This window comes from Oryzias melastigma, linkage group LG9 (genome assembly GCF_002922805.2).
Source record: "Oryzias melastigma strain HK-1 linkage group LG9, ASM292280v2, whole genome shotgun sequence".
Lineage (NCBI taxonomy): Eukaryota > Metazoa > Chordata > Actinopteri > Beloniformes > Adrianichthyidae > Oryzias > Oryzias melastigma.
In genome coordinates this window covers 4,041,838-4,057,115 of record NC_050520.1, presented here as the reverse complement: position 1 = coordinate 4,057,115, position 15,278 = coordinate 4,041,838, and the positions used below count along the sequence as shown (strand labels likewise).

Here is a 15,278-nt window from a genome sequence, read left to right as displayed (position 1 = left end):
AGAGAAAGAAATAACAAAGAATCTGGACTAAAACAAGATAGATTAAAAATTAATAAATATGTTTAAAGCAGAACATTTTGGAGTTTTACTTCGAAAATGTGGCTTTTGTGCTCATTGTAATGCCAATTGTCCCTCAAATCACACATGAACTTCAGAAAAACAACAAATCTTCCAGAACAAATTTCTGACGAAGATCAATTTATTTCTATATGACACCAGAATTACAGGGAAATCAAACATTAATAAGGGTAATGACTAGTATTTATTCCAGTTTGGCAGGTCAGATTAAATAGTTCATCGAGCTGCATTTGGCCCCCGGGCTGTAGTTGACACCCCCCTGAGCTATGAATATAGAAATATTATGCATGTCAGTCTACCTACATTGGAAGCAGTACTAAAATGCTGAAAAACAACTTGTGTGAAATTAACCATCATGCATACTTAACGTAAAAACTGGCCTGATTAAATTTCACAGATAAAAAACAAAATAAAAGCACAACACAATAATATAAGCCAAAAAAAAAAACATACATTACAAGAAGCCACCAGTGAAAACATGCAGCTGGTAAGTTACACCAGCCAACGCATCTACTTTGTTTCTCTGACTTGCTATCAAAACTGTAAAAATGACATCTGTGTACATTATTCCCTGTAATAATGAAGGTGTGACGTGGAAGCAGCAACATCCTGCTCTGCAGGTGACATCCTATGGATTTGTTTAAGCTTGATGTTTTATTTTGAAGTGGATTCTGTCTTTAAATGTTAGACTTCCTGTTTTCTCTGTCCTGTCAGTCATAAAGACTTTTTAGAGGATTATTCTTCACAGTTTATCATTAATATTTTGGAATTCCAGAATTTAAAAATGATATTTTTACGTTTCTGGAATCCCAATGTGTTCTTGTTCCTCTTCAAACGAACTTCCTGTCTGATCTGGACTGTTGTCCTGCTGCGGTCGGTTGGTCTTACCCATGCTTGCGATGATGCTGTGCACGGGCAGCCTGGAGGGGGCGTCATAGAGGCCAGTGCCAGGCAGACCCTTGCTGTTCTTCTCCTCCTGCTTGAAGATGAAGGCAGAGTTCTCCTCCTTGGTGATGTTGATGTAGTAGCAGGTGTCAGAGGCCGCCATGATGTGGCGCGGCCCCGGGTTCAGGAGGATGCTCTTGTTGTCCTCCCTCTTCACGCCGATCAAACAAACGCCATACCTGAACGTCCATCAAAACACTTCAGCACCTCCTTTCTCTTTGGCTTAAATTCTTTCACATCCTAATAAGGACCGACTCACTTCTTGTGGGCGTGAAAGGAGGCGTACGTGAAGCTCTTTCCGTCGTACTCCCCGAAAAACTTGCTGTCCCCCAAGCGGATGTGGTAGACCTCATTCCCAGAGCAGCGTCCGTACATCCTCTGCCACTGCTCCGGGGACAACTGCCCCTCCCTGGAAAAGCATCACCAGCATGTTTACTACTGACATCATAACAAATGTTTCTAAAAAAGACACAAATGTGATGTTTTATTGTTTGTTTTGAACAGATCCCGGATATTTTTACACTGCAGAGAGAAAGGAGCCGAGTCTCCAGCATTCAGATTTCCCTACAGGCCACAACTGAAAACTCCTCTGACCCAGTTCTCTCCGGCAGAGACGAACGGAACAAAAAAAGCTTTGAGGTCAAAATGCTTTGGCAGTTTCGTGTATCAAAACTGTCAGGCCATAAATGCTTCAATAAACAGAAATTCCTCTCATTTTTACAGAACATTGAAATGGATGAGAGGAGATCTTTGGGGGGAAGGATTGTCATGCAAAGAGGTTGGCTATATTTATAGTAAAACTGATGAGGAGTTTGTCAGTACAGACAAGCTCTGACGTGAAAAACCAAAGATGGCGCCGCATAATCAGCATAATCTACGACTCATTAGATCACCTGTGACTCCAGAGCCTCATGTGGCTCTTTAGCTTTAATGAAAAATGCTAAAAATTGAATACATAATAGATTAGTTATTTAAGTTTTGTCATTTCTGCTTTAACATGTCAAACAACTGAGCAAAAAAAGTTTAATTTACTGTCAGAAATTCTGTAGAAATGTTATTTAAGTTCATGTTTTTAATTCATCGTTAGTCAAAAAGGTCTCCAAACGTTGTTTTATTTAGGTAAATTACCATAAAGCGGTTAAAGTTTTGAACAAATTCCGTTTAAAAGGATTGAAAAAGATTTAGATTTGAGTGTTTTGTGCCTCAAATCTTAGACAATGACAATAATAAGCTCTGTTTATTCTAAATGTTTTGAGTTATATATATATTCTAAATGTTCATATCTGAGAGTAAAAGGGAAAAAAAATTATGGTGGCTTATAAAAATCTTAAAAAACATCAAACTGTTGTAACGGGTTAGGCTCCAGCACCATCGCGACCCCGACAGGGACAAAGCGGACAAGAAGATGAATGAATGTAATTTCTAAGTTACATTTAAGAATCTTTGCTAAATTGACCAAAAAAACACAACAAAAATATGGTACTTTTTTACTATAAAGTGAGACTTTATTATAGATTGAGGCTCTTGTTGGGTTCTGGTCTGTAAGAAACTAAACCAAATGACTCATTTGGGGTTAAAGGTTGCACACTCATGCACTAGGTAAACATAATAAACAGTAAATGGCATAGATGGGGCTTTTCTCTAATACTTTAAGAGTAAAGAGCTTTACGGTCCCATTCACCCACACACAAAAACATCTACACACTGATGGCGCCTCTACTGTCTGAAGCTACGTTCACGCTGCCCCAGAAACCTGTAAACACCATACGTGCGTCACACGGCTGCTGGGAACGTAGCATAAAGAGCACGCACTTATCATTTGAACCGCATTCATGAGCTCCTTGTGTATTCCACAGGATATATAGATAAAAATGTAAAAATCTGTGCGACACTCCTGCGTCTCACCTAAGTCACCCTTACATATAGGCGTTCACTACGACCTGTTGCCCGCAGCACACCCGTAGAAAAAAACGTACAGAAACATTTTCTCTCAACGGATTCACTAAAATCTTGATATTTCATGTGGGTCACCTGCATGACCTGTAAAGTTTTGGCCTTTTTTTTCACCTGAAGAGGAAATTGGGACAAAGACTTTTGGTTTTCCAGGATTGTGTAGCTCGGGACTGAAAACATCTCTGATTGGATGAGAGGTTAAACTTTCATGAAGATACCTATATATTTACATTACCCACTAGGATGTACAGGTCTGGTATTCAGAGTGACGGGTAAGTAATTAACAGTGTTTTGGCTCGTGGTCCATCTCACTGCATCAATATTCCTCTCAATGTTTATCCATCTCATCCTTCATCAAGATGCCAAGACACCATCTACTCCCCTAAAGACACTCGTGGCTCTTAAACATGGACTCTCCCTTCGCGGTGGTTATTCTCAGAATTCTCCAATCCTTCTTTACCTGCACAAAAAGCTGCTGCTGCTGAATTTGTCCTTTTCAAACAAACACACCGTCTGCATTTCTTAATCTGAATTAAGAGTTCTGCTTTGTCGAATGCAGGAAATTAAATTTGACATTTCCAGAGATCAGTAAAGAAAGATTTGGACATTTTTTTGCAGAAGCCTGAGAACCTACATGAGGGGAGAAATTAATCAAACATTTTAGTGTTTGATATTTGTTTATGTCCTCGTTTTAAACAGCATTAGAGGTTTATTTAAAATATTTGGGACTGAAATAAAATCAAATTGATTGCGGTCAAATCTGAGCACATTTGAATAAATATCTTATGGATTGTGATGTCCAGAACAGTGAGTACTTACTGCCCCCTGGAGGTGTGAACCAGCAGAGTGACTAAGGTCGACGTGGCCGGACACACGCAGTTGAGGGCCAGCATGGCGTACTTGAACTCCTCTTCACACACCACATGATCTGAGAAAATCCAGAACATTCTTCAACAAAACGTCTGAATTCTTTTACCTCTGAAGGTTTTTCACCTTCATACCGGCAAACTTGACGTGAAATTTGTTTTCTGGTTTGAGGATTTGGACGTAAAGCGGACAGTTTGGAGCGAAGTCCTTTGCTGCCCAGGCTCTCAGGATGGTCTGATGATCCTGTGGGAAACATATCGACTCATCACTGAGCTGACTTGTTAGTGGATGGAGACTGAACTTTATGGACCTTGACTTTTGTCTGTTAAATGAGCCAATTATAATACAATTTGCACATCTCCAAATTGCTTGGCTAATAAGGAAACAAATGAAGTGTTAAGAGAAGTACTAGTGTATATTCATTTTACATTGGTGTTTGCTTTGCGATTAGAAACGTTTGCACCCATATGACTCACAGCGGCGGTTCTGTCGACCTCGTTCCTGCTGCTCAGGATGAAGCAGGCCTCTGCGTCGTCCATCCTGAACAAATAAGGACAAATTTAAACTTTGAGGGATAGTTTCGCTAACATTTATACCAAAAATCCCCTCATGACATTGAAATTTATCGTAAAAGGAAATTACATAACAGTGCATGGTGAGACTGCCTGGTAATATTAGGAAGTGACACAGAAAACTGGACGTTCAAAGCAATCCCAGAATCATCCATCACACTCAAATCCTTCTTTAGTCCAGTGAGTGTGATTTAATTTCAGCAGCAATCAATAAACATTCAAATCCTGTAGCACCGTGTAACTAACTGCTTTATAGTGAGTCTGAGCTGCCAGAAAATCCTCCATCAACCCTGTGAATCACCAGCATTTAAACATTACGTTGTGCTCTGTTGGTTTTGATTTGCAGTTATAAATGTAAGGGTCAAAGCTTCTCCTCACTTGGCTCTCATCAGGTCCTGGTCTTTCAGGGCAGATCCTTGCAGGTAGATGACCCTCTGAGACCACAGAGGAATCTGGAGAATACGCCGGACTTGAATATCTATCTCTGTCGGACACAGGATCACCACGTAATAATCCTGCAAGAGAAGGAGTCGAAATCGGAAACTTGTTTTAAAATCATTGATTGTTTATATCAGTTTTACACAAAAATAATGTTAAACTCACACTATACACTTCATAGGATTTCCCCTCATCAGCTAATAGACCAAAAATCCATAGCAACCAGAAATGACCAATAAGTCTGTGTAACTTTTTGAGGAATTGGCACAAGTACCTTTTTGGATTGCCTTAGCAACAGAGAATTCTTGTTAGCTACACCCACATTTTTGATATGTTCATCACGTGTGTTTAACCATTTAATTCAGCTTAGCCAAGGATTGATGTATTAAATCAGGAGTCTGCAACCTGCAGCTCCAGATCCACAAGTGGATCTTTCATCTCTCCATGGTGGATCCTTGACCAAACATAAAATAATCATGGAGACTGCTGACCCAGCATGTCGACCGTCTGAATCAGCAGCTCCCTGCTAATGGCTGCCTAACCAAAACTACCTAAAGAAAACAAATAAACAAAGCCCATAAATTAAGACTACCAAAGTCCAACCTCAAACTAAAATAACAAAACTCAGCCGTATAACACCGCTGAGGACAAAGAGGAGAGAAAGAACAAAAAAAGAAAAGAAAAATGAGTTAAAATGTATTTTTCTAAAGTAAAGATTACTTAATTAGAATTTATTTAATCTTGATTAGTAAAATGTATAAATTGATGTCTGAGGTTCACATAGATGATAAAATAAGTAGGTTTTTACATCCTGTTGACCTGAAGACGTCTTGTTCGCTCAACTCTACCTCCAGCTTTTGTTTGTTCCAAAAAATAGACATAATTCAATTAAATAATTAAAAAAAATAAGTTTATGAATGCAAATCCAAATTTCTTAAAGCTTACAGTGAGACTGTGCGGTTCCTTCTAGGTATTGACCAGTAGAAAACGATCCCAAACGGCTCTTTTACTGTTAAAGGTTGCCAAGCCCTGGATTAAATTGTCATAATATTCTGGTTAAAAAAAGTATGAGTAACAGGGGAATGCCACTTTTGTAAGTTTGCTGTGCAAACATCATTCAAAAAAATAAAAAATTTGAAGCTGCACTTTTTTCCAAAGTAGCTTCCCAAAGATGCTTGAGGAATGATAGATTGAAATCACTTGGAGAAAAATTTGTAGAAGATACCACAGATTACTTTTTTGTGGCCAAGATGGTTGCCTCTTCCCAAGGTCAAAGAAACTTGTGGGAAAATTGACAAATTTCACACTTTCCAATCAAATGGCCGCCAGTGGCCATCCCCTTGTGATGAAAAGGCAGTTGGATCCATGTGCAAACGTGGATTTTAATGGTGAGGAATAAACATGGGAAAAGGCAGAGGTGTTGTCAAAACTAGGCTAAGGTCAAAAACTAGGAGCAAGGCAGGATAACAAGGAAAACAGACAAGGGTCAAACACCAGGGAAATTAAACAAGAGAAAATGCTCAGACTGTCTGCAAGGCAAAAACAAGACGTCGCACTGAAGAAGTGGCTGAGGTTTAAATGCTAGATAGTACTGATGATGATGGAAACCAGCTGTGCAGACAGGAAGCCGTGGCAGTGGCTGATGGGAGTTGTAGTAAGGAGACAGCAGGGTTAAAACTCTGGTGAGGGCTCCATCTGGTGGTCAGGGGTAGTAACTGAGGGTTGAACCATGACACTCATTCCGATTTCAAAACTTCCTTTGAATATCCCCAACGTTGGATTTTTCCCAGAGGATTTGGTTTTTCCCCCAGTAATGTCGGTGGGGATGTGGTTCACTATGTCCAAAGTTCGTTTTCAGCGGGTACAAGGTGTGTGCACATTTGGATAGTTTTTGGGGAGAAACCTTTGCTCACATACGCAGTGAGAACAAAGAATTGTGAAAACAATCTGGTCCTTGAAGTCAATCATTTCTGCAGGAGAGTTTGTCATCTCAGAGCTAAAAACGTTAAATTAAAATGCAGTTTAAATGAAAAGCTGCTGCACCTGCAATCTGGGATGAGCGTAGAACTCGTTGAGGAAGTCCATCAGCAGGTCGATCTTCAGGGAGCTGACGCACAACACCACGTGCTTCTCTGTCTGCGCCCGGTGCCGGCTGTAGTTCCCGCCCAACTTCTGGCTTTCCATCCACAGGTACGCAAGCTCCTCAAACTGACAAAGTGTGAAATCAGGACGACTAATTACTGGAGTGTCATTTTTGTTTTCTCACTATCTCTACAGATACAGCAAACTCTTCATCAGATTTCCTCTGATCTGCGGCTAAAAACACCTCTGATTAGATTTCACACTTCCTGTCCGCTCACACCAGCAACAGGAATCTGTTATCCTAAAAAAGACAAATCATGAAGGACACCACTATGGTTCATGTGTGAAAAGCTTCAGGAGGATGTGGCGTACTGAATCCATACCTGCAGTGGAAGGACTACCAGAGCCACACAGATGAGAATGACCACCAGCAGCTGTGAGGGCCAGATCTGTGGCGTGACATCTCCGTAGCCCACGGTGGAGAAAGTGACGATGCAGAAATAAAAGGAGTCAAACAGGGACAAGTTCTTCCCCGCTCTCTCCAGATGCTGGATCCCACAAGCTCTGCAGGAGAAAACACAACATCAGACGGATTCACTGACGGTTCATGTACCACAAAACAAATATGGATGTATTTGTCATCGAGGGATTTAGCCTTGATGGTTCAATTCCATCCGGATCAAAGGACGTTAATGTCAATGCAGCAAGAGCCTTGAGTTGAAGTGACACCATTGATTGTTCCATTGGTTCCTTTTCGCTGCGTGCAGTGATTCATTTGGGGGTTTTTCCGGACACATTAGAGATTTAATGAAAAGCAGAGAACAGACTTGTGTAACCAGACAGTGTGAAGACGAGGAGGAGAGTACTGGCCGGGACTCAAGAAGACAGACGAACAAGTACAGACAGGAGGTATAAATTGTTTAATAAGATGGGAATCAATAAACAATAAAGGACAGCTGAGAAAGTCCACGTCCAGGGCCAAAGACCACAATCATAATCAATCATACGGCGGTTGACCCGTACTGACACTACAGGTTTTTGGGTTGTCCGGGCCCGTGGAGGGTCGTAAACAAAAGGGGCTCCATCTCCAGAGGGGCACAGGTGTGTATTACAGTTCAAGGGACATTGTGAAATGGAACAAGCCATCGTCGTGTGTGTGAAGTGTATTGTGAAGCATTCATAAGGATAATAGAAGTTATGATATATGAATGATGCTGTCATACAGCGTCCTTGAACCAGACTTTAGCAAGCTCTGAGCACCAACTGACTGTGCACTAATACTGCACACACTGTGTGTGCGAGATGCCAGTTGGACGACTGGAGGATGTCCACACAAACTACACTCCAAATGTCTAATTTGCAACAATTGGGAGTCGTGACGTGGAGGCAGATGTTTCTGAGCCTCAACAGCAAAATATGACTCAAAAATGCATAAATTAAATAAGATGACAATACTTTTATAACTTAAAAATAAAAATCAAATGTTATTTTTTTAGACATGTTTTTTTATGATTACCATTTTCTTTGTGGGTTTTCAACGTTTCTCTGGTAAAAAAGCAGCAAATTTACGAGTTTCCTGTTCAAATCCTCCAGACAGCGTTGGGTGAGGCAGCTGTAGCCCCGCCTCCCCCAACGCCGCACACACTGACTGGAACTACAGCTGACGCATGCCTGTATTGTTTCGGTCTTTCTATCATCATAAAATGCGATTTATTTTAAAATGACCTAATTTGCTAATCTCTCACCTTCTGTCTTTACATTGATTCCAGTTTGTGACACATTTAGTCTTTTTATCCGCTAAAAATGCCCTTAAAGGCGCGGTCCCTCGGGATTTGACGGGCGTATCACGGCCCCCCATCAGAAAAGAAAACAGTTATGTGGCCCTAAGAAAAAACAGTTTGTTGGCCGCTGCCATAAAGTATAAAACGTTTTATTTTGAAAGAATAACAAAAAGTTCTATTTTGAAAGTAGAACAAAAATGTTTATTTGGATACCCAGATCGGTTTCCTGTTTCTTCGGCTTTTTGCAGCAAATTCGACGCGTTGGTAGACGTCAGACATGATAAAGGTGATGTAAGCAGATTGATTTGGGGATGTTCAGTTTTTTGTCAATGCAGCGCAGACACACACAGACGGATGAGTGCAGTCAGAGTTTAAGGCTTAAACCTTCTACTGTCCAACCGCATTGAATCACAACAAAACATAATGTTCTGAGCTCTGACAAACAGAAGATAGCATCAGTAACAGAAATGATATATTATTAAAACACATCTACATAAAAGGTCTGCTATGACCTTCATCACTAGAACTGTGGAGAGCAGAATTAAAAATATCATTTTAGCAGTTTATAACAGAGACAAATGTGTTTCCTGTTTGACAAACACTTGATCTTTGAAAGCAGCAGGTGATTGTCCTTCACTGCAGGATCTCTCTTTGTAAACTCAGCAGCAGACCAGCAGCCACACCTGCATGTGAGCCGAGTATCTGTTTGCACACCTGCTCTGCAGCTGTCGTAGTAAGGAGGTCTCATAATTATCTGTCGTAGCAACTGGGCTCTGAGGAATCACCGACAAAACTGTTCAAAGTAATATCTATGTAGCCTTTTAACAATGAAATAGGAAAAAAAAAATAGGAAATTTAGGATGTAGCTAAATGATCCCTGAGGTTGCATGTCTGATTATCTACTAATTTATGTGAGGAAACTCTGTAAAAACATCCAAAATGTTGCTTTCAGGGGTGAAGTTTGAGTCAAGTTCTATTGTCTCCGAACAACAACACACTTTGGCTCACACCACTTTATTAGAAAGAGCTGAGATCCCTCTGGGTTTGCTGCCAAAGGGGGTGGAAGATCGCAGATGTTCACTCACCCCGTGAAAACCAGACACAGCAAGGTGCAGATGAGAATGAACACTTGATTGAACATGGCAGAGTGGGTCCTCTGGATGGCACGGTGGAAATCATTCTGGAGACAGAAGCACAAACCTCTGTTTACTGAAACACAGCTTTACTTGGGTTATAAATCATTTAAATAAAACCCAAGATTTGTAAAACAAAGCAAGAAAACAAACTGTTCAGAGTTTGTGCTTCAAAGCTGATAAGAAGAATGTCATCCTGGAGTTTACTGTCAGAGGCTGTTTGAGGATCAGAGTATTTTCCACCATGCTGGCTCTCAAACATGATTTGACACTGAATTCCTGCGCTGACAGCTCCGAGCCATGTCAGCTCTGCTTCAATGACTTCACCTGCACCGTCCTCTGAGGACATAATGCACCACAGACCTCACCTCCAAAAATCTCACTTCACCAAAAAGTTCCAAAAGTGGTTGAACAAGAAGCTTATTTCATAGATCTTCTGTTTTTCAGCTGCTTTCAAATCCCTTCTCCTACATGAACATACTGTCGGTCTGGATGTGCAGCCACTCATTTCCAGTCGCACCTCGTTACAGCACCCATGTCCTGCCCGCCTGCCACCTCCTCTCTGCTCGCTCCAGATTCCTCCATCTGCCAACTAGCGCTTTGGCATGAAGCGCCTGCTCTGTCATGGCCTCATCTAAATCACAGCGAGAGCACATACTGCACTGGTTGAACACCATCCAACTGCCGAGAATATCATGTAGCGGCTACATTCCTGCAGAATTCATACTCCCTCATCGACTGTGCTTCACTTCTCTGTTTATTTGTAGTCTTTGCTGCTCTCTATCAATCACACCTGTGCATTTACAAATGCACAGATCCTGCATCTATTGGGGATTTGCATAATGTAGAGCTATAAATCTCCATTAAGACCAACAGACAAATAAGAAGTGATGGTTTTACCCATGCATTTATTTAAACTGTGAATAATGTAAAGATAGGACCATTTTTTAGCATCCTCCATAGCTCAGCCAATAAATGATCTCAATTATTAGGCACAAATAAATGCTTTAAGGTGGTTTTGAAGGCTGAATTATTAGATAACAGGTTAATTTATTGGAGCAGCTTCATTAGTGTTAATATAAACCACATGTGTTAAAGTCGAGGCCCGGGGGCCGGATCCGGCCCTCCAGATCATTTTATTTTATTGTTATTAATGACCCGATGTTATCTTGCACTTATTTCTAATTTTTATAATTTTGACAAAATATATTTCTATGGAGAGTCAAATATTGAAAGTCATTTAAGGCTTAAATTGATTTATTCTGGAATAATATTCCTGTCTTTTTATTATTCATATTTGTATCAAAAAGTTGCAGCTTTTAAAATAGGCATTCTGCTAGCTTTTTGGATTATTTTGGCCTTTACTAAGATTGTTTTTGGCTGTTTTTGAGTTTAGCTAATATTTTGGCTATATTCTAGCTATTTCTTTTTTTTTTTTTAATTTAGGCTTTTTTCCTTTTAGTTTTTTGGGCTGCTTTTGGGTTTGGCTATTTTTTCAGCTAAATGCTAGCTGTTTTGGCGAACCTAAGTTGTCTTTTTTTGTAAGTTTTTAGGGTAATTTGGCATTTAGTTAACATTTTAGCTGGCTATCAGCTTCAGTTTTTTCAGCTATCAACATCAGTGATTTCAGCTATTAACTTCAGCGTTTTTAGCTGTCAATTTCAGCATCTTCAGCAGCCAAATTCAGCTTACAGCTTTCACACTAGCTAATCACAGGTGGGCTAATGCTAAATATTTAGTTCATAATTATGGGAAAAAAAATGATGGTTTAGAGTTTTAAAAATTCCCATTCTGCTAGCTTTTTGGACTATTTCGGCATTTACTATGATTTTTTAGTCTATTTTGGAGTTTAGCTAATATTTCAGCTATATGCCAGCTGTTTTTTGTTGCTAATTTTGCTAATTTGCTGTTTGTTTTTTAGGCTATTTGAGTTTAGCTTTTCTTTCAGCTACATGCTAGCTTTTTGTTTTTCCTTAGGCTAATTTGGCATTTATCTAATATTTTCGCCAGCTATCGGCTTCAGCATTTTCAGCAATCAGCTTTAGTGATTTTAGCTATCAATTTCAGCATCTTCAGCTACCAACACTATCATCTTCAGCGGCCAAATTCAGCTTCCAGCATTCACACTAGTATTATAGCAGGTAATGCTATATATCTAGTTCATAATTAAGTAAAAAAGTTACGGTTTTAATGTTCTAAAAAAAATGTTTTAAAATGTTCAATTAATGTTTATTCTGTTTGGCCCATGACTTAAGGTGTGTTTTAGATTTTACCCCTTGTGCGATTGAGTTTGACCCCCCTGAAAATTAATGCAGATTTCACCTTTTGTTTTTTTAAAAAAAAAAAAAAGAAGCATTTCTTCTGTAGAGATCAAAAGTACAAACTGTTCTTTGTATCTGAAACATACGAGGTTGTGTTTGAGTCTGTAAATGCAGCTGCAGCCCCCCCTGTTGTGTGTACATGACTGTGCTGCAGCTGCAGACTTACAATCATGTTTTCCAGGGCACCTTTGGCAAGCCAGCAATTAAGAAATACAGGGACAAATATGCATCTTAGTGGAGGCCAGAAGATCTAAATAAAGAAAAGAAAAGAAAAGTCAACGTTAGAAATGTTAAAATTAAGTTTGACTTAATAAAAATGTAAAGAAAAACAAAAAAAAAAAACATTTTAAATCCATAATTCAGAGGATTATAAAGAGCAAATTGCCTGTTGATGATCAATCAAATCAAACAACTGCATCATTTATTTGGTGAAACATTTGAATACACTAAAGCTAACACATCTCTGATAAACTTAAATACTATCCAAATACTCACTGTAATTATAAATGGCACGGAATTGATCATCTCCAATATGAAGGATATCTGGAAAAACTGCTCCCAAATGTTTCCCTGGAACGAACAGGACAAACGAGTCACTCAGCACACGTTTATGATAGTAAGGCAGAAGTTTTTCATATTTGTTTGTTGAATGCACTCAGTCACAGAGCCTGACTGCTGCTTACACATGTTTAAATGAATCAAAGTGTTGCTTCTGCTAATGATTCTTGGCTGAATGTGAGTTATTTGATTGTTTTTCAAATGAAAACTTTATTTATTGTCTGTTTTTCTATTGCCTTGTTATTTTCAATGATTTATTTTAACACTGGTGTAATTTATGTTTACACTATAACAGCAACATGTTGTGTACATATTGTTCTCAATGAGGAAAACTCTGAGGTTTTCTAACAACAAAGGTGCTAAACCTGTTTATCGTGGGTGTAAGAAAAAAAAGGAATAAAATCTCAGTTTTCTCCATACATCAACAAAATCCAATAATTTTTATAGTACAAGAAAAAAAGGATCAAGATTATTCAGATTTAACCAATGACTGTATATGAGAACTGGACAGAGTGACTCGGAAGTGGGACAGGAAGAACCTGCTGGCTCCAAGAAGCCAAAATCTCATAGATTTAGAGAAACAATCAGCTGTTATTCAGTCATTCTATTGGCCAGAATAACAACTCTTTAAAAGCTTTTTTAACATCATCTTGATAATCCTCATTTTCTTATATTATTGTCTATAGTTCAAGTTATGAACTGACCAATCAGATGCCTCAATAAAAGTAGGTGGAGCCTGCTGGCCCAACATTCAAAACATTTGATTGACAGAGTTTGCGTAAGCCATGTTTAAGTATTGGGGGTGTGGTCTTTCCAACAAGCTGTCTCCTGATTGGTTAGAATGGTTGCCAAAGAAACATTGAGTTGGACCAACTCAGTCCAATCACTGCTTACTGATGATTTCTGGCTCCAACATGGCGGCGTTTGTACTGCAAAATAATTGGCGACTGAATTGACCTCATTTGGTTGGAGCCACAAGTAAAGCGTTTTCTATGGGTGATGCCACACTCACCTGCTCCAGTTCTTATATACAGCCAATGGAATTAACTGTGATGACATTATTTTTTAATTAATGAAAATATGTATAAATAATTAGACATTTCTGTCGGTGGCTTGAACTGAAGAATCTCTTTGAAGGAGCAAAGAAGCATCTTGTAGAGAAGGAGTCGGTAACCTACATGTGGCTCTTTGACCCCTCCATTGGGCCTCTCTGGTTAGAGTAAAATAGAACATTTTTTTAAAGTATAACTGGAAAAAGTAAGTAAGTAGTAAAATAAAAAGAATAAAACTTGATTCAACTCATTAACAAACAGCTGAAGGACATTACGACAGATTTTTAAATGGCCAGATTTTCTCTGTCAAAAATAATTAACTATTTCAAGTTTTAAAAAAAAAGCTTAATTTTATTTTTTAAAAGAAGTGTTTATAGTTATCACAAAAGTAACATGAATATAAAAACAACTCAATGTCTGAAAAGTGAATCAGACTTTGTGGCTCCTGTTGGGAGGCTGTCTGTGAGAAATGGAGCCAAACGGCTCCCAAGTGTTGAAGGTTCAGACCTCTGTTCTAGATCCATCTTAAAGGTCTAGTTTCTTTAAAGAACACATTTCTGGATGACAGAATATTCCAATAAACAAGCTTGGTGAAGATGTACAAGTATGGACTAAATACAAACACTTATATAAAATGAGACATTTTACAAAGTCAATGTAAAGTCAGTAAGCAGATAGAAGCTCTAAAAGTTTTTTTAATCTTCTAGGTTGTATTTCTACGACGCAGCATCTTCCAAATCTCAGTCAGGCTGAACTCTGACTGCTCCCTTCTGCTCACTGATGTTCATGTGGACGGACGCTAGACTTTTTGTGACATTTTGCCTTCCTGCAGCTATTAAATTGCCCAAATAAGGTTCCGCTCCAATCAGCCTTATGTCTGAATCTCATTAGGGATCATTTCCTTTGAACTCTCACTGTGGGACGGAGTAAATCCAGATGAATCAAACCTTCACGGTTCAGCAAAGTGAGCTTCTTTTCCTGCATTAGCACTGAAGAGCGTTTCAGTCCCCGTGGCTTCAGCTCTTTTATGCTTTCACCTTTTGATGAAACGCTGCTCTTACTCTGCTGATGCCTTTTCTCTAATGAGATTTAAACAAATGTAAAATGATCTGCGATTATAGCTGCTCAATTACAGTTTCTTTGAACATGATATCTTTCCATACGACAGCCTTTCAGCAACCACAGGATGTTATTGTTCAATTTAGCAATAGATTTTACGCAACACTTAAAGCTTATCAACATGTGGCCAGATTTTAGTTCAAGCAATGCCTCGTTTTTAATTCACGGAGAGGTAAGATAAACCAAATGAGGCAGATTCCTGCACCTGAGACTAAACTAAAGGAGAAACTACAGGCTGAGCTTTAGAGTTTACTTCAACACATTAATGAGATAAACTGTGTGCATCCGTGTAAAACAGCCTCTTACCTTGTAGCTTAGATATGTTATGAGCATAGTCTCCAAAAAACTGATTAAGGCCACTGTCACCTGCAGCAGAGAG

The 15,278-nt window shown here is 39.2% G+C and overlaps 1 protein-coding gene across 15 annotated transcripts in view; it reads right to left on the bottom strand.

Annotated features, from left to right (window-relative positions):
• The window catches only part of LOC112147954 (potassium channel subfamily T member 1), a 78,942-nt gene that overhangs the window by 18,483 nt on the left and 45,181 nt on the right, over positions 1-15,278 (bottom strand). For all 15 annotated transcript variants that reach the window (XM_024274659.2, XM_024274660.2, XM_024274665.2 and 12 more), the window contains 12 exons: positions 15,206-15,265; positions 12,666-12,740; positions 12,337-12,420; positions 9,802-9,896; positions 7,319-7,499; positions 6,897-7,061; positions 4,794-4,930; positions 4,320-4,383; positions 3,978-4,086; positions 3,796-3,904; positions 1,283-1,432; positions 967-1,202 (listed from right to left, as the gene is read on the bottom strand). In XM_024274659.2, coding sequence (XP_024130427.1) covers positions 967-1,202; positions 1,283-1,432; positions 3,796-3,904; positions 3,978-4,086; positions 4,320-4,383; positions 4,794-4,930; positions 6,897-7,061; positions 7,319-7,499; positions 9,802-9,896; positions 12,337-12,420; positions 12,666-12,740; positions 15,206-15,265 — 1,465 coding nt within the window. The remainder of the gene's footprint in view (positions 1-966; positions 1,203-1,282; positions 1,433-3,795; positions 3,905-3,977; positions 4,087-4,319; positions 4,384-4,793; positions 4,931-6,896; positions 7,062-7,318; positions 7,500-9,801; positions 9,897-12,336; positions 12,421-12,665; positions 12,741-15,205; positions 15,266-15,278) is intronic.